General features: G+C 38.4%; 2 protein-coding genes across 2 annotated transcripts in view; one reads left to right on the top strand and one right to left on the bottom strand.

The window, feature by feature from the left end:
• The window catches only part of doc2d (double C2-like domains, delta), a 66343-nt gene extending 56951 nt beyond the window's left edge, over positions 1 to 9392 (top strand). Inside the window, exons 10-11 of the mRNA XM_047366948.1 lie at positions 177 to 273; positions 5803 to 9392. Of these exons, the coding sequence (XP_047222904.1) occupies positions 177 to 273; positions 5803 to 5942 (237 nt within the window). The 3' untranslated portion in view covers positions 5943 to 9392. The remainder of the gene's footprint in view (positions 1 to 176; positions 274 to 5802) is intronic.
• Positions 9393 to 10701: 1309 nt separating this feature from the next.
• On the bottom strand, positions 10702 to 19722 carry serping1 (serpin peptidase inhibitor, clade G (C1 inhibitor), member 1). The gene is made up of 11 exons (XM_047364800.1): positions 19583 to 19722; positions 19223 to 19270; positions 18157 to 18265; positions 17882 to 18046; positions 17002 to 17301; positions 16646 to 16861; positions 15557 to 15700; positions 15268 to 15471; positions 15043 to 15182; positions 11284 to 11506; positions 10702 to 11146 (listed from the first exon to the last, which is right to left on the bottom strand). Exons 2-11 carry the CDS (start codon positions 19268 to 19270, stop codon positions 10899 to 10901), a joined length of 1797 nt encoding a protein of 598 aa, XP_047220756.1. The 5' UTR covers positions 19583 to 19722; the 3' UTR covers positions 10702 to 10898.
• Between the last annotated feature and the right edge of the window lie 1223 nt (positions 19723 to 20945).

Below are 20945 nucleotides of genomic sequence, written 5' to 3'. Positions count from 1 at the left end.
AGCAAGCGCATCACTTTAAAAAAACCACTTCTGATTCTTTTTTTTTTACCTCCGGCATGTGCTCTCAACATCAATCTGACATGTTTTCAATGAAAATTTTGTAAGTTGAGCTGCTTGCATTGCCACGTTTCCTAATAACCAATGTGAATCTTCTTTCATGTATGCCACCTGCACAGGAGTTTTCATATGAAGTAACCTTGGACCAGCTGGCAAAGAAAACCCTGGAGATCTCCGTGTGGGACTATGACTTGGGAATGAGCAATGACTTCATTGGTAAGCTTTGAGACTGTTCAAAGAGAAAATCAGCAGCGGCAGCAAAGAATATTTCTATGTTTAGATGAAAGCGCAGCAACTGCAAAAAAAAAAACCTTAAAAACGAGGCCAAGAGTGGGTATAGAGAGGTATTAAAAAATGGAGGCGATGTGATCGGTAATTATGAGGCTTGAGGGAGCGGCTGAATGGGGAAAGTCGATTCCGAGTGGAATGGGAAATGAAGACGAGAAATCAAAAAGCTTGATGCGTGTCTCTGGATCCTTATTCGCCATGAATGTAGACCATTAGATAGTTGCAGCTCAATCAGACTGCTAAAAAGCTTCGCCTATGATGGCAATAAAGCACTATTGAAGCTGTATGATGAGCTGGAGAACGTAGTGACAATGGATTATCACCATATTTAGCTCAGAGGCCATCAGATCAAAACATTTTACGCTAACCAATGTGTGTGAGGCATTTCAGTGAGTGGTGTTCAGGTGTGTGGGTGGGAGGGAAATGCTTGTTGTTCGGATGAGGCTGGTGTTACTGCCCTGAGGGGCGGAGAGGCCGTCAATATAATATACATCCATTCCCATAGCCATCATCATTATAGGTTCAGCCACAGTGGCCTGCTAGTTTGGTTAATTAGAGCCAAGAGAAAAATAACACCAAGACAAAGGAGGGTAGAGAAAAACCACGGTTGTTAAAAAGAACAGCATTAATCCTAGAGCAGCGGGGATAGTTAACCTGACAGCAATGAGAAAGAGACTGGCACAGGACGTCAGAAAATAATGTAAGAGGTGAGATTTCATAGATAGATGGGAGGGAAACAATGCATTAATGTGTATACTAATCAAAGTGTGATTAGCACACAAATGGAGATTTGATCTGCTACATGAGTCATATTTAAACCTGAGGTGGTGCAATAAGTATAAACTCTCTTAAAATCCAGGGATTCTGTGACATATGAAAATCAAACCAAGATAAATCATTTAAGAACTTTTTCTCTGTTTAATGTGACATTCATTATGTACAATTCACCTGAAAACAAATCTGTTTTGTTATACTAAAGCTACAATAACCTCAATTGCATTATTATGCACACCCTTAAACTAATACTGTGTCAAACCACCTTTTGATTGAATTCCAGCATTTATTCTTTTTGAGTTCTCCATTAATTATTGAGAATCCAATGAACCTTGAAATAATGTTTGGATGTCCCACTTGGATTTTCCTGACATTTTCTTATTAGCGTCCTAGTTTGCAGAGAGGTCACAAAGGATCAAAACGATCTCATTGTAGCAAGGTACCTTGCACACATAAACACAATAATGCAGACCACAGCACCCACCGCTTTCTATGTGAAACCCCAAAGTCGCTACAGGCAATTCTAGTTAGTGGATATATTATACATATGGCAAAAATCTCCCGTATATGTTTGGACTAAGAAGTATGGTTGAAAGACACACATTTTCATCCAAAGAAAACTTCAAGGCCTGGGTAAAATCCTCCAGAACCTTGTGGGGGAACGTCTTATATGCTGATTAAACCATACCTAAACTTCTAGGCCGCAATTTCGAAAGGTATGTTTGGCGCAGACAACATAGAACATTTCCAAATAAACATAATACACACCACATGACACTGAGAGTTTCCTGCCTTTGTGAAGTGCGGATGAAATTATGAACAGTTCCAAGTGTTAGTAGGATTTGACCCTCAACGTTCAGGTGTCGTCTAGAAAGCTGTAGCTGAAGAGTGATTTATTTATTTCAGTATCACAGTGAGGCCAAGTAAACATCCAAATCAACACGTATGGCTTCACCTGAACAAATGAAAGTTTTGCAGTGGCTAAGGGCAGTCAATATGTGAGATGTTGACAGACACCTACTTAAGAAAAGTGAAAGCTGAAACTGAACCAAACATTGGTTCAAAAAAGTAGTTTCAGTTTAAGGGTGCGCACACTAATGCAACCTTGCAGCTTTTGTAAGATATACTTCCTCCCTGACACATTTGTTTGTTTTTTAGTTGAATCACAAAGAACAAATGTCACATTAACAGGGGGAAAGGTTTTAAAAGAATTTAACGTGGTCTGATTTTTGAGATCACAAAAACTGTTATTTAACAAGGGGGTGATCTGCAGTGGGTGTGTATGTTTAATTGATCTGTTATGTAAAAGAGTTAAACATTCAAGGAAACAATGTCTGCGAGCTACTGCTATTCAATAGAATCGTGTAGCATTGGCCAACTTTATAGGGTTTCTGTCCTTTGGACCAATCATTTAGTTCTACTGTCATACTGCTGCTCAACTGTGCAGCATGGAAACCAGTTATATGAAGGACTGATGAGTTTAGAGGAAATGTTTATTTTCTGTATATGTTTTCACCAATCCAAACTTGAAGAACATTCGCATCCTCTCAGAAATTACATTGTAGCAAGGAAGACAATTATATTTTACATGAGTTTGCACAAACATTGTCTAACACCCAGATTTCTTTAGATCTATGCCTTTAATGCTTCAATCGATGGATAGGTGTGATGAAACCTGAACTGATATGTGCAGCAAAACATAATTTTGTGCATAATATGTGTGGAGATCAGGATTTAAGGGGCTTTTAAAGGTTGAGCATTATTCTTAGTTGTACCTGTATCATCTTCTCTTCCTTGTCCTGCAAGCAGTATCAGAATGGCTAACCATTTATTTGCCTGTAGCAACTTGCCAGCTGGGAGAACACCTAATCGATTTTCTGGAGTTAGAGGGGGAGTTATGTGGAGGCAGCAAGTGTTGTTATTCCAAGGAAACTGGATCTGGACTGTGAGCTATGATGCTTAAAGGCTGCTCCTGTCCTGCCCACAGCAGCATCTCAGGCAGCAATAAGATAAGTCGCAGAGCAGCAATCAAACCGTGCTTGCTCGGGGTTGTTATTTTCCAAAGCGTTTTTAGAAGTCAACGTCATAAAAAGGCTTTGTTTACCTCCATGCCCCATTAACTGTGCAGTCACAGCCATAGGAGGAGCTTTGTAATAACCTCTGTGTAACAACTGTCTGCATCTCCCTGTCTTATCCTCATCAGGATCGTGTTTTATCTCGGGTTCGCTTTCATCTAATTCTCCAACTACCCTTCAGTTTCTCTCTGCCGTTCTGCTTTTCATCTGGAATCTTGGCCTACAACTATTTCTGCTTCAATAAGTGTGTCTTGCCATCAGTTCATTACCATGACTGCTGACAAACAGTACACATATATTTTATAAATTATGAATGGAGCCTTAATAACTTCACCCGTTGGATTTTGAAGTGCCGTTTTGTCGCCTCCAGTTCAGCTTAGCTCTTCAACATTCCTGGAGCCAAATGTGACCATATTTGTAGAGTGTAATCTTTAAATGTTCATTAAATAAAAGTGGCTGTCTTTAAAACTTCATATCTATTGTGTTTAAATTAAGCAACGACCTCAGCAGTACACTAATCAGAATTTAGATATCGACAGTATGTTGATGGAACAAAAAAAAGAGTACACTTAGGATTTCATTTAGGAAGCTGGTGTTTTTGAATGATCTGTTGCAGCCAGAGAAAGAGACCTTAAAATCATTAATCATATTACACTTCATGGTCCATATTGGTTTCAGATCTGACAGTGAATGGCTTCAACCATCATTTCTACAGTCTGTGATTGTACATAAGATGATGTGTCAGTTTAAAGATGTTAGATTTTCACAAAGAGACACAATGCGTTAGCTTGTTGCCTTACCTATTTAACGATACCACTCGAGAGGTGATTGTTTCACTCAAGTTCAGCACCCTCCATATTTATACATAAAGTCTTCATATAAATTCATATTTTCTTGCAGTAACAATCTCATACTGAACATTTCATAACATTCATACACGTTTCACATTGCTGTAAGCTGTAGTATCTTGAAACTTCCTACATCCCTGGTGTGTAGCTATCAGGACACAGAAGCCAAACTCTGTAAGCCTTTGTTAAAAATGGGAAAGACAAGCGATCTTGCCAATTAAGTTATGTAGATGTGTATGGGTCTTTCTAAGTCAAGAAATGGCTACAGGAAAATAGCTGCTCACGTAGAAAACTCCATAGTTACAGTCAAAGTATTAGTACAGAAGCTCATAACAACTTTTATTGTGACAAATATTGCGACAAACCAGGCTGGATGAGGACCTCTACTGATCTCACTATCGTACAGATTGAGGAGGATGGTAAAGGAAGTAAAAGAGACTCTCCAAGCTCCCTGTTAGAGTACTGCAGGAAACAGTGCCGTGTTGAATTCCCCATCAGCTGTTCCATATTTCTACTGATTAGCCCCCTTTGTTCAGTGGTCCATTCTCCACCCCACTTCTGTATTTTTACCCTCTGGTTTTCATTGCTCACCACTGGGTCCTCCTGGCTACTACCTGCTCCATGTCCTAATTCCATTAGGCAAATATGGCAGGTTTGTGGTATTTTAATATCTAAGACCTATTTTAGAAAAAGAATTTTAAGCATTCACTTTTCATTTTTAAACCAAATATAAATATAAATTTTCTTAAAAAGCCCCAATGAAGCCCAGATGTCTGTACGGTGACCAAATGCTTATGAGGGATATTGTTGGGCACATTACCAACACTATGATGATGTCATGAATTTTAATTTAACAAAGATCTTACATTATATTCATAAATCTGCTTTGCCTGCTTTGCCCACAACAATTAATTCACATAAGTCTAAAAAAAAAAAACTTTTTTGAAGTTTAATAAAACTGTTTAAAAAATGGTTTAAAAAGTTTAATAAAGCTTATCGGAAAAAACTTAAGACGCTTTTCAAGTTTAACACTGCTAATCTCAGCTGCTGTTACCTTGTCTGTCTGCCAGTCATCTCTGGGTTTAAATAGAAATGAGTCCATAGATCAGCAAAGCTTTTCCAGCTGTGCATTTCTTATGCAACTCACTTTTACAGTGTCACTTGACATCGTGGTCCCCTCCATGTGAAATTGAAAAATAACTTTGGCAAAGTTCATAAAAATCCCTCAGAGATCACTTTTCACTGGCTTCGCCCAGTTATAAGCCATTTCTCAGTCTTTGTTGTAGCTGTATTTTATTTTCCATGACATACTTTCCATTATATTCTGTATAGCCTACTGATGTAAGCTAAGAAAATCTTTTCTTGTTCTGTTTTATTTTACTAGCAGCGTGCGACACAGGCTGGTCATGATGTGGGACACTGTTGCGTATTTTAAATGACAGCTGATGCAGCTCTGCGATGATGACTGCAGCTCTGCTTTCTGTACATTTCAGAAAAGCTCCAGTCGAATAATTTTTTGACTTATCAAAATTTGACCCAGTCAAATGCTGGACATTGTTTCTGTTTGAAGGGACACTGGGACAGGTGTGAAAAATGCGGCACAGTCCCGCACAAATCGGGACATCTGGTCACCCTAGATGTGTATGAGCCATTTGGCCATATTTTCATTTAAAATAGGTGAGTTCTGTCAGTACTGTGTACCCGTCATTAAAACCAACAACTAACCCAACATCCTTGTTTTTTTCCTTCTTTGTTTGCAGGCGGTGTAGAGCTGGGCATCAATGCAACCGGACAGAGACTCAGACACTGGTTCGAGTGTCTCAAAAACAAAGGGAAGAAGGTGGAATACTGGCACACGCTTACTCAGCAAGGAGCCCCGAGCAGCGACAAGCCGGACTAGATTACCCAAGACATTCCCGCAGACAAAGTCACACCCACAAGCACAGATGCGTTTGTCTCACTTGAACGGTGGTTGAAAACAACAGCCCAACAACAGCAGCAGTGACCTGAACAAAGAATAAAAGATGCAATAATAATAATGTTACAAATCTAAATTGTCAATGTATTAGTTTATATTCATACTAATCTCAGTGATGGTAACAAGGTATAATCTGAATCTATTTATTTTTCTAGGTAAACAAAATTGTGATAATGTCCTTGTTGAAATGTTGCCGTACCAAAACATTACACTGAAAATGAGACCTCACTGTATTGTGGAAGTTAAACATGTTCCTCCAAATTTACAGCTAAGGAACAGATCCGAGGCTCATTCGGTTAAAGTACCCAATTTTACGTACATCCTTGTGACTTCTACTGTGGTACATAGTTACGGGAGTTAGAGGATGTTGTTGAAAAAGTCTCTAACTTAAAGTAGTTGCTGTCGATCTGATGCAAAACAAGACACCATGTTATTATACTGTAAAGCACAAGATGATCCATTCGGTGGATTCGTACCTTTACCTTTTCAGTGTTATGTCTTTTTGTTAATTGTCTGTGGCAGTGGTGTTTTATCACCTATGTGTCAGCATTTTATTTGAGTTTGTGCGTTTGTTTGTGTGGGAGTTTTGATACGAGTGCCTACATTTTCTGTATGTGCAATATGTGTCTGTATTCTCCTCACGGCCCATTCAGAATGTTTCTATTCAACTTCAGGAGCACCGAGGTGTGAAGAAATATTGATGAAAGGCAAGAGCAGTTTATTCAACGAAGAAATCCTCTTCAACCACCTCAGGCCTCGTTGTTGTGAGAACCCCTGGCTGCAGGATAATGACATAAAATTGTCAGTCATGTGAGCTTGACAATTTTTAAGGCTGAGAAACAAACCAGAAAACATCTTAATGTTCTTTTTCACAATTCTTTTTTTTTTTTTTATGAAAAGCAGACATCTTATTTTGCTTTCAGATGGATTGCTTGAACATTTTGCGTTGTTACAGATCTACTGAAGCAAATTTCAGTCAGATTAAAGAGAATATATTGTATTACAGTGACTCCACTCCTGCTCTAATAAAATATACTGCTGATGCAACATTTTCTTTAAGCAAGGCAATGTTAAAATTTTTTATTCATGAAAACAGTTATCGGATTGGGTCTGGCTGTTTGATTTCTTTTGAGAAAGCCACCCATACCCCCAAAACAGCTTTTAACCCACCGCTGCATGCTTTCCTGCTATAGACATTTGCCTGAATCTTAAATGCATGGATCATCTGGGTAAGAGATATTCTGATATCCTTCTCTGTTAAGCACGTTATTTACTGCTGAGATTATCTGCGCAGTTTGTTGCAGTGCAGACTTATAGAGCAGAGTCCCCTCTCGTGGTTTAACCTCAAGTATGGGTCACATGGGTCTGTTGTTGACATCAAGGTATACCAACGTTTTAAAAACGTTCGAAACCTTAATGTTTTTCTGTGATACAGAACCCATGGTTTAAAGTCGTTTTAATAAAACGCTGAGTCTTTGGTTGTATGGAGCACAAAGTAGGTAAGCGTTGCCCCTTCCCTTACCTGTTGCTCTTCACTGTCGGTCAGCTGGCTGAAAGAAAGCTGCTAGTACAAAAAGACCACTTCGTATGTTCAGAAAGATTTCTGGAGACACAGACTGTCAAGGCATGCTGTTAAGGTAGCATTGTTGAAAGCAAAGTCTTTAAGCTATTAGCTGGTTGGCTAGTGGTTTTAAAAATGTTGTTTTCAAACTATACAACTTTGTTTTAAATCTTTACATTAATACCTTGATACAGTGAAATCATGTACTTGTTAGAAATTACTGTCAAAAAACGTAGACCCTGTCACACTAACCCTTATAATTTCTGCTGCATTTTACTTCATGTTTACATAAGAACAATAGTTTGGTGAAAAAAGTATTTTTAAAATGCTTTGAAAGTGCAGAAAACAATATGTGTAGCTTTTATGTGTGGACCAAACATCCAGGGAGTTTATTAAAAACGATAACGTATAGGTCTACTTTGCATGCCAACTGACTAGCTATTTTGATAGTTTTCTATTTTTTTCTTTTCAACATATGTCATGCTTTGTCTTTACTCTATTTTCATCAAACCTTGCCCTCAATATATTAATTATTGAGAAAAAAGGGTTAACAGTGTATAAAAAACAGAAGCTAAAATTGTTTTTGGAGAATATTTAGCCTTAAACTGCTTTAGCCATGCTCAGGATCTTTTTTTAAATTTTGATTTCAATAATGTCTGCATTATTTCCACTTGCTGATGTGGCATATTTATTACACCACTTTTTAATTGAAATGCCATGTCAATGCAATTTTATATTTAGCAAAATGCCCAGAGTAGTGTTGCTGAAGCCTTAGATCCAAATTTCTGAAAAGCTACCAAACTATTCACACGTACGTCTCTACGTGTATGGTATGTGGCTCTCCAAAAAAATGAGCCTTTTGGTTGTGTATAAAAATTTTCCCTTGATTGTCTTAATATCTACCAGGATATCAAATGCCCCGCCCCAATTCTGTCATAATATCTTTGGTCATTCAAACAACAGTCAGTGACTTCGGGGAGATTTCTAACTGATAATCGATCCAGTTGTCCATTTCCTGTAGTGTCCTTCAACAACCTTGGGAACCCTCAGTGTTCAGTTGTGTTCAACCTAAAAAAAAAAGGGCTTGGGTATTATGAAAACTTATGAGGCTTAACCAAATATTCAATTACATCTTTGGATCTTGGATTAGGCAAATCCAGCGGGTTAGTCTTGTATTTTCTCTATGCACTGCACATTTAATGTTCCAGCACGTCAGCAGTGAGATAATCAACCCAAACAGCAAGATCATGTTATTTCTGGGAATACTCCGCACTTTGTTTACTCTGAGACTGGGTAACAGAAGATCAAAAGGAGTTCACGTTTCCTGCCGGATGGTTGTGTATTTCTGTGGATCTCTGGCCGTGATGTTTACAGTTGCAGTATTTTTCAGGCTCTTGTCTATTGACCCCCGCCTTGCTTATGTAATCATTTATCTGCAATACAGCTGCATGCTTAGCAATTACCATCGGCTTGCATCACAGGGTGCATTTCTGGCTGATGTATTTACAGTCTGTGCCATTCATGCGGTGTGTTTCTGTTTGTGAATAAGATTATTCAGGGTAATTTCTGCTCAGTTGCTGTGCTCAACAAAGCAAGCGTTTGCTTTAAAAAAAAATCCTTTACAGTCACAGACTTAACACTTGTCTTCCTTGAGTTGAAATCAGTGGTGATTATGCAGGAGGGCTGATAAGGAATGAGATCTGGAGTCCCTGTGTATTTAATGTCATTGTCAATCCCACAGTATGGCTGCCATCCTGTGTTGGGTTTGTGTAACTACTTCGCAAAATAAACAAACTGTTTCAGTGGTCCTCTGTCCTTGTTTGAGTGTCACTTGAGCCCTATCTTTTAACTCTCTATAGTGTCAGTTCAACATTTCTAAGTGGGTTTTTGCTAAAGGGTTTAAATCAGTTATCTTACCTGCAGTAGATAACTTTCTTTCTGTCTTAATTTAGTATGAATCCAGATTAGTTGAGGCTGACGCTAGTGCTAAGGGGCTTAAAACCACAATACGTATGTCAGGACTCTTAGGTACCATCATTACGTTGTATTGGATGGTCATATACAGAATCTGATTATTTACACGGGAGATGGAAACAGGAGGCAGTGTGCCATAAAATGATCTCATGACCTGTGCAGTCCACATACAGAGAGAGTGAAACATGCAAAGTGTTTATGGTCTGATTTAAAGGTAAAAAGCTGTAAAAAGCAAAAATGTTATAATGTTTTGGGCGAAGAGTAATTTATTGATTAAATTTATGTGAGGCTGCAACTCTGGAAACTGGAAATGCTGCAATATCAGAAGATCACTGGAGGTTCACCACCTCCTGCCTCAATTTCTGCTGTAAATAATCATCAACCACCAAATGCAGACGTGACTGCACTTAAAATTGTTCATAACAGAGCATATTAACATAATGTTTTTGAGATTCGAGCTATGACTGCAAATGGAGTTATGGACTGCAAATTGAACTATAACAGACTAAGATTTACTATATTGTAGTTGATAACATTTTCTAAGTTTGTTCGACAAAAATATGAAGTCATACGTTTCGTTTTTTTAGTTTGAATCCCATTTTTCCATTTGTTTTTTAACGAAGTTTAAAAAATAAAAATCACCAAAAAGATGAACATTTTTTAAAATTCTTAATCAACTTGTGAAATATCCCCATAGCTAAGGATGTAATGTTAATTTCAGCATGTTTACCTTTACATTGATTCCAGGATGAAGTACTTCCTAATATCTTTTTGCAAGATGTGTTCATTTTGCCATTGAAAGTAAAATGTAGCAAAATATCAAAATCTTCTCTGGAAACATGTCCCCCCCACATCAATCCATCATTCACTTCCTACTGCTCAAGTGGATTAAGTCTTATTTGCTGCTTTTCCAATTCCTTCTGCCTTTCAACACGACTAAAATTACATCTGAGTGGATTCAATCTCCATCTAAAATTTTTGTCTTTTTATTCATTGACACAAATAGAAATCATCCTGTATAGTTTTCCTAAGGCTGTTGATGAGAACCATGATGGGATTTGTTCATCAACAAAATTAACACTGCTGAAGGTTAGATTTTATATCCTAGTTTGAACTATCTGTCTAAAAACATAAGTCAGGCAGTAATTGTATATTTTTTTCATTTATTTGTTATGAGTGCACCTCATAAAAAATTAAATGCACTTTTTAAAAAGGTATTGCAAACTGCATCAAGTTTCAGAAAATGAACTGGTGCTATCTTGCTTGATTTACATTCAACTCTTTGACAGGCAGACTCCATTAATCATTTGTTTTCTGCTCATTTGCCTCTCCCTTTCTGCATCTTATGGCTCCATCACTTTGCCAATAAAGAGCGGCACGTCAGCCTGGTCGCTCCACAGCAGCATGATGAAAGGCCGTAGGGCACTGAAGTTAGGGAAGGAGCGAGAGAACGACATGCTGGTAACAGCACCGGCCTCAACTCCTCTTTCAGTCAGGGCGAGGAAGGCTTTGTGCTTGGCCTCGTCCAGAACCAGATCACTGTCTGTGGAGATGCCACACAGGCTGCCCCCCCAAAAAAGTGATGACAAGCCTGGTTAGAGGGAGAGAAGAATACATCAAAGAACAGATGAAGGGACATATTTCACAAATAGTGTCATTATGGTGAGGATTAAGGTAGGCTAAAAATGGAAGTGGCAGAGCAACATTTGAATTCACAGATGAGCAAACCTAATTTCTTAATGAGCAAGTTCATGTTTGGCTCCGCATCCAGCTTGATTTTGGGCAGAGTGACCTCCATTTTCTGGGGAGAGGCTGCCTTTAGTTGCTCTATCATTCTACGCACATTCCCATCCGTCATCCTCTCTTCTACCTGCTGCAGGTCAGACAGTTCGTTGGTAGTTGGCAGCAGGACGTAGAGACTGTTTTCACCTGTGAGAGCAAACCTCGCCACCTGTGGACAAAATAAAAATCTGTGAAGTCCTCTGGCATTTTAAGAGCGAAGTCAGGAAAGACATAAAAAAAGGTTCAGATGAACACCACAAACAACTGTTGGAGGTCACCATCATCAGCCACCTGACATAAAGAGTTGATATGTCAATGGATGACCAGTGTGTTGTTTTCAGATTCACATTTAAAGTCAGACTTGGTTAGCCCATTCAAACAACCCCAAACACATTTAAATCACATTTATAGATCATTAGGTGTCTCTATGTGGATGTCTCTTTTCCTTTTAACCATATTTCACATTGTTCCAAGACAGCATAATTTTATGTCTGTTCAATAAAAATGTATTCAGAAGGACTTTAGCCATGCCAGAATGTGTCGAGACATTGAGAAAGTGTTTGTCCCCCTTTAATTTCTCTTCTGTTTTTCTTTCTCTTTTTTGTCACACCTAAGATGTTTCACATCCTTAATTCAATTTTAACATCAGACAAAAATGACCTGAGTAAAAACAAAATACTGTGTTCAAATGATCATTTAATGTATTAAAGGAGCAAGCTATGCCAAAACAACCTACCCATGTTGAAAAGGTTATTGCCAGGGGTGACATACTACTTATGTCCCCCATGGCAGCAAAAGCTGTTTGCAATTGTTTTTATTCAACCATGTTTGATGATTTAAATTGGACTTTGACTTAGGCACTCCAAAATCTTCTGAAATGTATTTGTTTTTGACCCACTGAGATTTAGTCTTACTGGTGCTCTTTTGAATAATTATTCTGCTGCATATTCCAAGTGCACTGGAGCTTAAGATCTCGAATTTATGACCAGTAATCTCTTTTCAGGACTTTCTTGTCAATAGCAGAATGCATGGTTCCACTGAGTTTTGCAAGTTGTCCAGGTCTCAAAGCACCTAGGCAACCCCAGACCCTCACACTACCACCAGCATGTTTGGCTGTAGCTATGATGTACTTTTTATGGAGGTGCTGTGTCAGATATAATTGGACACATACCTTCCAAAAGGTTCCACTCCTGTCTCGTCAATCTACAGAATATTTTCCTATAAGTCCTGTGGATCATCAAAATGTTTTTTTTAATAAATGTGAGATGGACCTTTGTTTTCTTTTTGATCAGCAGTGGTTCTGGTCTTGGAACTCTCCCATGGATGCCATGTTTGCCCAGTCTTTCTTAATGTTGAGTCATGAAAACTGATCTTAACTGAGGCAAGTTAGGCTTGCAGTGCTTTAGATGTTGTTCTGTGTTCATTTGTGACCTCCTGGATGAGTTATTTATGTGCTTTTGGAGTAATTTAGATAGGCAAAGGTTCTCCACTGGTACATGTTTTCTTCGTTTGTGGATAATTGCTGTTACTGTTGTTTATGGAGTCCCAAAGTTGTAGAAATGGTTTTCTACAACGACAGATATCAATGACTGAATTGCTTTTTTAAATCTTTAGTCTGCTTCATGTTGTCATACAGGATCTATGTAAGTGATTTCTTGATTCTACAGGTCTGGGATAATTTATGATTTAACAAGGGGAACATTAGTTTTTTTACATTTGGTCAGGTCGGTTTGGATAACTTTTTTCTCATATTAAATACAATCATTGTTTGCAAACTGCATTTTAAATTTTACTATAATATATTTATTGATCTCAAACAATCAATTATGACAAAAAAGCAAAAACAAAGAAAATCTATCAGGGCACAAATACTTTTTGATGACAATGTAACATTTGGTATATAGCGCCCAGCGTAATTTTTGCTTAGTTAATGTAAAAAAATGTATTTTGTGACAAAGAAGCAAAACCAAAAAAATATCTGTAAGGGAGCAAATAATTTGCTGTTGTCAATTTCACTGGGATCAAGAGATAAAACGAGTAGTGGTAAAGATGTGACATTGAGAAAGCAAAATAGGAGGATGATCAGGACTATAGAAAAAGCCTAAGGATGTAAAATTTATACTGTAATGTAGTCCTTTATCTGGCTCAGAGCAAAATGAGAAATAGTTAAGGACGAAAAGCCAAACACCATTAGGAACTGAGAAAACAGCTCTGCTGTGGGGGGCCTAAATCATGATCAGCAGTCATCAGGTACACAACTGTAATAGTAAGGTGGCCACCAGATGGCATTAATGTCAAGACATAAAACCTCAAACACAAAGTCTGGCACACAACAATGTCTCTGTAGCATTTTATCCCCTGTTTTTCCATATTTGATTGTAGGACGAGACCGTTTTTAAAGTCAGTCTTCACATACTGTAAATCTATTGTCCTTCCCTTGTCCAACATTAGATTGCGGGGGTAACAGGTCCTGGATGACCTGTTCTTTTCCCCAGTGACACTTCCCAGCTCATTCTGGGGATCCAAAGGTAATCCCGAAAGGATATATATTCATTCCAGTTGGTTCTGGTCAGAAAAACTACGAAAGAAGGCGCTCTGGCATCCTGATCTGACACCCGAACAACCTCTGTTCGATGAAGAGGAGTAATGACTCCACTTCAAGCTTCCCCAAAATGACAGTTTTGGGCAAATAAAGATTACCCTCTCCAATGCTTTTAAGCAGAATGGGTAAAGATCATACAGACCGCACAATTGCAGCTTAACCTGTGCAGATTTCAGTAGAAACTAAGATAAGACCAGATACAATTACTGTATAGCTGTCAGATGAAAAACGTGACAGCTACAGTAAACTGTGTTTAACACACTGATGTATTAATCGAGCAGAAACCTCTTGTCTAGACAAGAACGTTTTTAAAAAGCATTGGATTTTTGGTGAAGACGGCACCTTGCCTTCTTCTCATAGCCATCTAGGCCATCCATGAGATATAAAAGAAAACGTGATCCATAAGATCAGACCACCATCTTCTGTGGCACAGTGGTCTAGTTCTGACACTCACATGCAATTTGTTGGTTCTTTCAGTGGTAGCCAAGGGTCATTGGAGGCCTGTCTGGTCTGTGGCAGTGCAGCCCCATTTGTGGCAAACTGTTAATTTATATAGCGCCAATTCACAACACATGTTGTCTCAAGGTACTTTACTAAAACAAAAGTCAATTCAATCGAATCATACAGATTCCAAATCAAGTAAATATATTCTGATAAATCCTAGTTACAAACAAATTCAGCCAAATTGAGTGTCAGACTCAGTTCTGGAGATGCTCTGATCCGGTCATCTTGTCTAGCAATATAGCAGAAAATTATGCCTTACACTGAAAGATGTAACAGAACTATTATGCAGAGCTGCACAGTGGTGTGTCGATGGTTAGTACTGTCACCTCATAGCAAAAAACCAGGTTTGAATCTTGGTCTACATAGATGTGAGGTTTGGATGTTCTCGCTGTGGAAGTGTGGATTTTCTCTGGGTACTCAAGGTTCTTCCAATTGTACAAAATCACAGAAGTGTTTTTTTCTGAAGTGATGGTTCTGTATACGCTTCGGTGCAGGGTGTATCTCAAACCTCAGCTACTGGGACAGGCTCCTGGCCCCGCAACCAAGAACCGGATTAAAAAAATACAGAAATAAAGTGGTTGAAGTTGGCTGGTTCTTACCTGTGCCTTTAGCTCGAGAACATACATCATAGTCGCCATGTATTTCGAATTGTGGAGGAGAGGCACCGTTACCATATCCCCATTGTGTTTTGTGAAAAATCCTTTTTTTGATCTGTCATTAAACTTAAACATCCACACACCTGTGACACATGAACAAAGATTATAAGCAAATATGTTCAAATGTGCACAAAACGTTTTGTGCACAAAAACAAATATCTTACTGACCACTAAATGATACAGCATTGAGGAGGATCAGTTGAGCACTTGGTGATACTTCATTGACTAGATTTGTAATCTTGTTGTTGGTCTTGTTTGCCACCCAGCTGTTAATCATCCGTGTATTTTCCTCGCTGGACTCCAGCAGCTTCGTAGGTTCTGCTCCATAATACTCAGCAGATAGGCTGCTGAAGGACTCACTCAGATTCATTTCTGAGAAAAAGGAATAAAAAACCCACAATGAACTAGAAACAAACCAACAAGTTATGTTTTGCATAAAATACTGTGGTACTGATACGTGGGTTATAGAAGATCTGGGAAGCCATCTGCAAGGACTGCCCCATGTTCTGTTTCTGCTTCTTCATCTGGGAGTGAACGCAGTGGAAGTTGTGAGGCACACAGATCGCTCTCTTAAGAGCATCGCGGGTTGTAACGCTGGCACCTGAGGATCCAAACAAAAACAACTTTGTAAAAGTAGTGAAGAGAGCTACATGAAATGTCTAGTATTTAAATTCAAAAAGTTTAAGGTACTGTGACTGCTGAGAGTCAGAAATGTTTTTTTTTTGTTTGTTTGTTTTTTTACTTCTGATTCTTTTAAGAAAGGAAAATATATAAAAAAGCAGTTTGTTACACAACTTCTGTTCTCCTCAAACAGGATTCCTGTATATTCTTTGAGTTAAAATCTCCAGTTATCAATCTTTTTTAGCCAATAAATACTAAATTCACATTGAATTTATGGCAGATGTTTCTAGTGGCCATGCTTTAAATATGGAACCTGTAAAACCACAGATGGATGAATAATAATAATATAGACTTTATTAATATCACAATGGAGAAATTGTCCTCCGCCTTTAACCCATCCTTTAAGGAGCAGTGGGCTGCCATTGTGTGGCCTTTGGGGAGCATTCGGTGGTTATGGGTCTTGCTCAAGGACCCAGAGTGGCAGGCTGTGGGATTCAAACCAGGGTACTTCTTCTCCAGCTGCGGGGTACACCCTGGTCAGGTCGCCACTCCATCACAGGGCTCAGTTACAGAAAATATGTCAAACTCTTGTTTAGTAAAACAGTGATCAGTTTTGCAAATGTATGCACATTTTGCTCCCTACTTAGGTACATTACCATTTTTACACTTTAAACAGGACATTTTAGAAATGCACAAACTAATAACAAAATGAGAAGGACATTTATTGACCTACTTCCAGTTAGTAAGTAAAAGTGTTTACTTTTCCCTCGGGGGCTCATTTAGCAAACTTACAACATTGAATGAAGGACAATGAATATTACTGACTGAACTAAATAAACAATCTGAATAACAAATGGCTAGAATTAACTTTCCATTTATACATACACATTCTTTACAAACAAGATCCTTGATGTGCTTTTCCTACCTAACAGCAGGTGGGAGAGCATGGCGCTGATGCTGACTGGTGAGAAGAGTAAGTTGCTTGAAGGATTCTCTTCTTTGAGGTAGGAATACAGCTTCATTGAAAACTCTGTCATAGATTCTTGCAGTATGGGTTGGGCTGTGCGGCTGTTCTCCTCCAGGCAGGGCTCCAGCTCTTCGACTGGGTCTTTGCATGACAGCGAAGCAGACGTGGGAGGAGCTGAAACAAAGTTATGCTATTTAAAATGTGCACTTTTGATTCTAAAATATCACTTTATCTGGAACATGTATTTTTGTTCTGATCTATGACCAGAACACAAATATCTCTGAGAGTTTATCAGAGATATTTATTAAAAATACCTTCAACTTCGAGCTGTAAAGAGTTGAGCCTTTCCCCCTGAACAGATTCACAGATATAAACTCCAGCATCCCCCATTCCAACGTTTTCGATCTTGATCGTCTGATCCTGTTCATTTGGTGAAAGCAGTTCAATTTTTCCATCTGTTGTAAGGTCCTCTTCTGTGTTTAGTCTTGTTTTTTTACCAGCACTGGTTTCTTTGAACCACAGTGCATTAGGAATGGCTCCGCTGGAAGATGGTAAGTAGCATGGTAGCAGCGCAACAGAGTCCTTAAGCACCTTAACAGTCGTGTGAAAGGACTCTGAAGACCAAAGACAGAAGGACACAAACTCATCAGCTTTTATAGGATTCAGATAGTTCATCATCTATTGTGCTGTAAAAATGTATTTTCCCCTAAACATGTCTTGTTTTGTCCTTTTGTATTACACTTTAAAGTCTCAGATCATGAAACACATTTTAAAATAAGACAAAGAAACCCTAAATACAAAAAGCACCTTTTGAATAATAATTTCATATAAAATCAAGCCAAACAACCTGGCCCTATCTGAAAAAGCAATTGTTCTCGTTAAATCTCAAATTAACTGTGATCAAATAGTTTTTTACACTCAAGTGCTCTTTGCTATTGCAGTCGAACACTGATCCAAAGCACACTAGCAACTCCAACTCTGCGTGGCTCATATAAAAAAATAAAACAATGAATTATCAATCAGTTCATAGACACTGTCAAAAAGACATTTTTCCCCCACTGATTAAATGTACTTCAGTTGGATTGTTTTGAAATGTTCAATATGAGACTATGTGGCTTCATTAAAAGATAAATTCTTCACCAGGGCTGCCAACAAATATGTCTGCCTCTGTATGCTTGGTAGAAGGAGTCTCACCAACTGTGATGCTGTAAGTTGTCGTCACCTCCCCTTGTTCCCACACTGCCAGACACACATACTCGCCCTCGCTGGCAGCAGTTACAGGAGATATAGAGATGTAAAAATCATTCTTTACAGCTTTTGCAGAGCCAGGTGACTGAGGAGTAGCACCTATGTTTTGTCCTGTAATTGAACACAGAGGCAGGTAAAACACACAGCAGAGAGTAGTGTATGAGTATTAAGTACTGACAATAATTTTCAATGACTCTGGGAAACAGAAATGATAATAACACCATTAAATTTCCAGGTGATGTTTGCACCAGGGATGTCAGTTTCGGATGAGTAACAGGGCAGCTCCACCATGGAACCTTGAGAAGTCCGGATACGCATGCATGAGGCGAGCTGAAGCCAAGGAATAAAATATAAAAATTGTCTCAAAAAAGAAAAGAAAACTCATAAAAGAGGTCAAGGACCAATACCAACTACATAGCCTATTGATGAAATGTTGTTACATCACTGGAAGGTTCCTATACTATTGGTTTTTTACTGGGACTACAAATGAAAAATAGCCTTTTTGATGAATTCTGGCTTTTTTAACTCATGGTTTGTAATGTGTTTTAATAAACCGCACTGTCTCCTTACAAATCAATAAATCTAATCAAATCAAATTTAGAATGGTGACATTTATTACATTACCGGTTGCCAGATACCCCTTGAACATCTTGGTATTTAGTCACATTACAACCACAAACTTTGATGTTACAGTTGGGGTTTTCCTGTGATAGCTCAACACAAATTACTAGAATGATTTTGAAGTAGAAACAAAAGGACGCATGGTTTAAAAACTTTCACAAATATAAAAGATGTACCTCTGTATTTGGGCCAAAAATAACTAAACCTCAAAAATCTAATACCCCTAAATAAAATGCAGTGCAGCCATAAGGAGTCCCTTCTGAAGTTTGCCATAAGCTACTTTGGGGAAACAGCAAATGTGGAAGGATATGCTCTGGTCAGGTCAGACCAAAATACATTTTTTTGACCTACATGCAAAACCCTATGTGTGGTGGCAACAACACCACACATCACCCTGAACTCACCATCAACATGGTGAAACATGGTGGTGGCAACATCATACTGTGGGATTTGCTTGTGGGACTGAGAAGCTAGCTAGAGTTGATAGGACAATGGAGGGTGGTAAATACAAACCAGTCCTGGAAGGTTTGAGTCCGGGATGGAGGTTCACCTGTGACATGCTGGTGTGTTGTTGTAACATGACTAAATGTAAAATAGCTAGGGGTATGAATAATTTACCAACTGCTGTCATTACATCAGTAACACAGCAAATCTGTATAGTTTTACCTCAAAAGTGAGCTGCAGCAGGAGGCAAACTATGACCTGTTGTTTCATCTGCAAAGGGAAATAAAAGTCAGTGATTTCAAAATTTCAATGGCAGCATGCCTGGAAAACAATCAATATGTGTTGCAACCAGCAACACAACCAGCAAGTGAGATCCTTCACAAATAAAACATTTTTTAAACATTATCTTTCCCAAAAATGTGTTTTATAATTAGAAGACAGCCCAATCAAAACTGATGTTCATTCAACAAAAAGCGTGTAGGTAGAAATGCAGATATTTTCCACAACATCTACAATGATGTGTGGTATAAATTGCATAATTTGTATCAGAGAAAAAGGCAAAAATAAAATGAGAAAACTCACAGCTTCTGTGTTTCCAGGTGCCCAGATTCCAAAATAGCATAAATTCTTATCAGCTCTGCCTTTCTGTCAGCCTGCTTCTCATTTCCTTTACCACCTCTGACTTATCTGCTCCTCTGAACTGAAGCTGACAATGGTTTGTCTTTATTGGTTTAGAGATGTTTGTTTGCATACCACAGCCCATCTGACTTGCTGGAAATCACATGATTTCACTTGGTGGCAACAAATATTAAGCAACCTTGCTGGCTGTCTTTTAGTTGTATTGTAGTTAGTTTAGCCTTTCAGAAATCCAGCAGGTAAAATGAGTGTTGAATATTTTATTGCTTCTCTCCGTAAATATCTGATATCTCCATTGACATGGAAATCATGCCAGATGTTGGGAACAACTCAAGTTGTTATGCAAAGACATAAAGACAACAAATTGGTGCATGAATTTCTCTGTAATGAATTTGACTGGTACAGAGAGTACGTACTGAGTATACTAAGAGAAAGATGTGCAATAAGGCATAGAAAGCCAAGAATCCAGCTGAAGACTGTATTTAGAAAACATCCAAGCTCCTGTGTGCAAATGAATATTGGCTGGTTCAATATTAAGTGGTAGCCTATACAAAGCTTTTTTCAGTTAGCACAGTATTGCATTGAGTTGTACTGCTAAAAGCAATGAGACCTTCAACAAAAAGTCTGTAAATGTAAACTTTTGTATGTCTCTGAGCCAAAGAGCACTCACAGAGAGCTACAGATGGATCTGGAAATAGTAGTTACAGTTTTGCCCATGAAAAAAAAAAGAAATCCACTCAACCGCAGTGGTCTCATGCACACTGACTGAATGGAGAAATGTACTCAGATATTCTCTATATGAAACCAAAGATAAAATAAATATGGGGATTTTTCACGCAGGGCAATTGTCCCACACCTACAGGCAAGGAAAGAGAGACTGGCCCAGTCAATTATATAATCTGCATTCTTAAAAGAACATTGTTTACAATCTATTGAAAGATCAGAATTCATGGAAAGGACCCCCAGAACCTTCAGGATCTGAAAACAGTTTGTGTCAAAATCACACCTCAGCAATGCATATGACTAGTGTCTCCATACAGATGACATCCTTAAGCTGTCATTACCAAAAAAGGCTTTTCCACAAAGTCTTTCATTAATTTCGGTGTTTTCGATACTTATTCCCCGTGTCACTTCAATATTTTATACATAACTGGAATTGTGGAGTAATTTGCTTTCATTTCTTTGTATGAGTCCATTACTTGGGTTGTCAACATCTAGTGCAATTTTTTACTATATGGCCACCCAGTCATAACAAGCTTCACATAACTATGATATGTTCAGGTTAGACATGCAGATTCACCTGAACTCT

Source organism: Girardinichthys multiradiatus, chromosome 5 (genome assembly GCF_021462225.1).
Source record: "Girardinichthys multiradiatus isolate DD_20200921_A chromosome 5, DD_fGirMul_XY1, whole genome shotgun sequence".
Taxonomy (NCBI): domain Eukaryota; kingdom Metazoa; phylum Chordata; class Actinopteri; order Cyprinodontiformes; family Goodeidae; genus Girardinichthys; species Girardinichthys multiradiatus.
The sequence above is the reverse complement of the archived record's forward strand: the minus strand, read 5'-3'. Positions and strand labels throughout refer to the sequence as shown.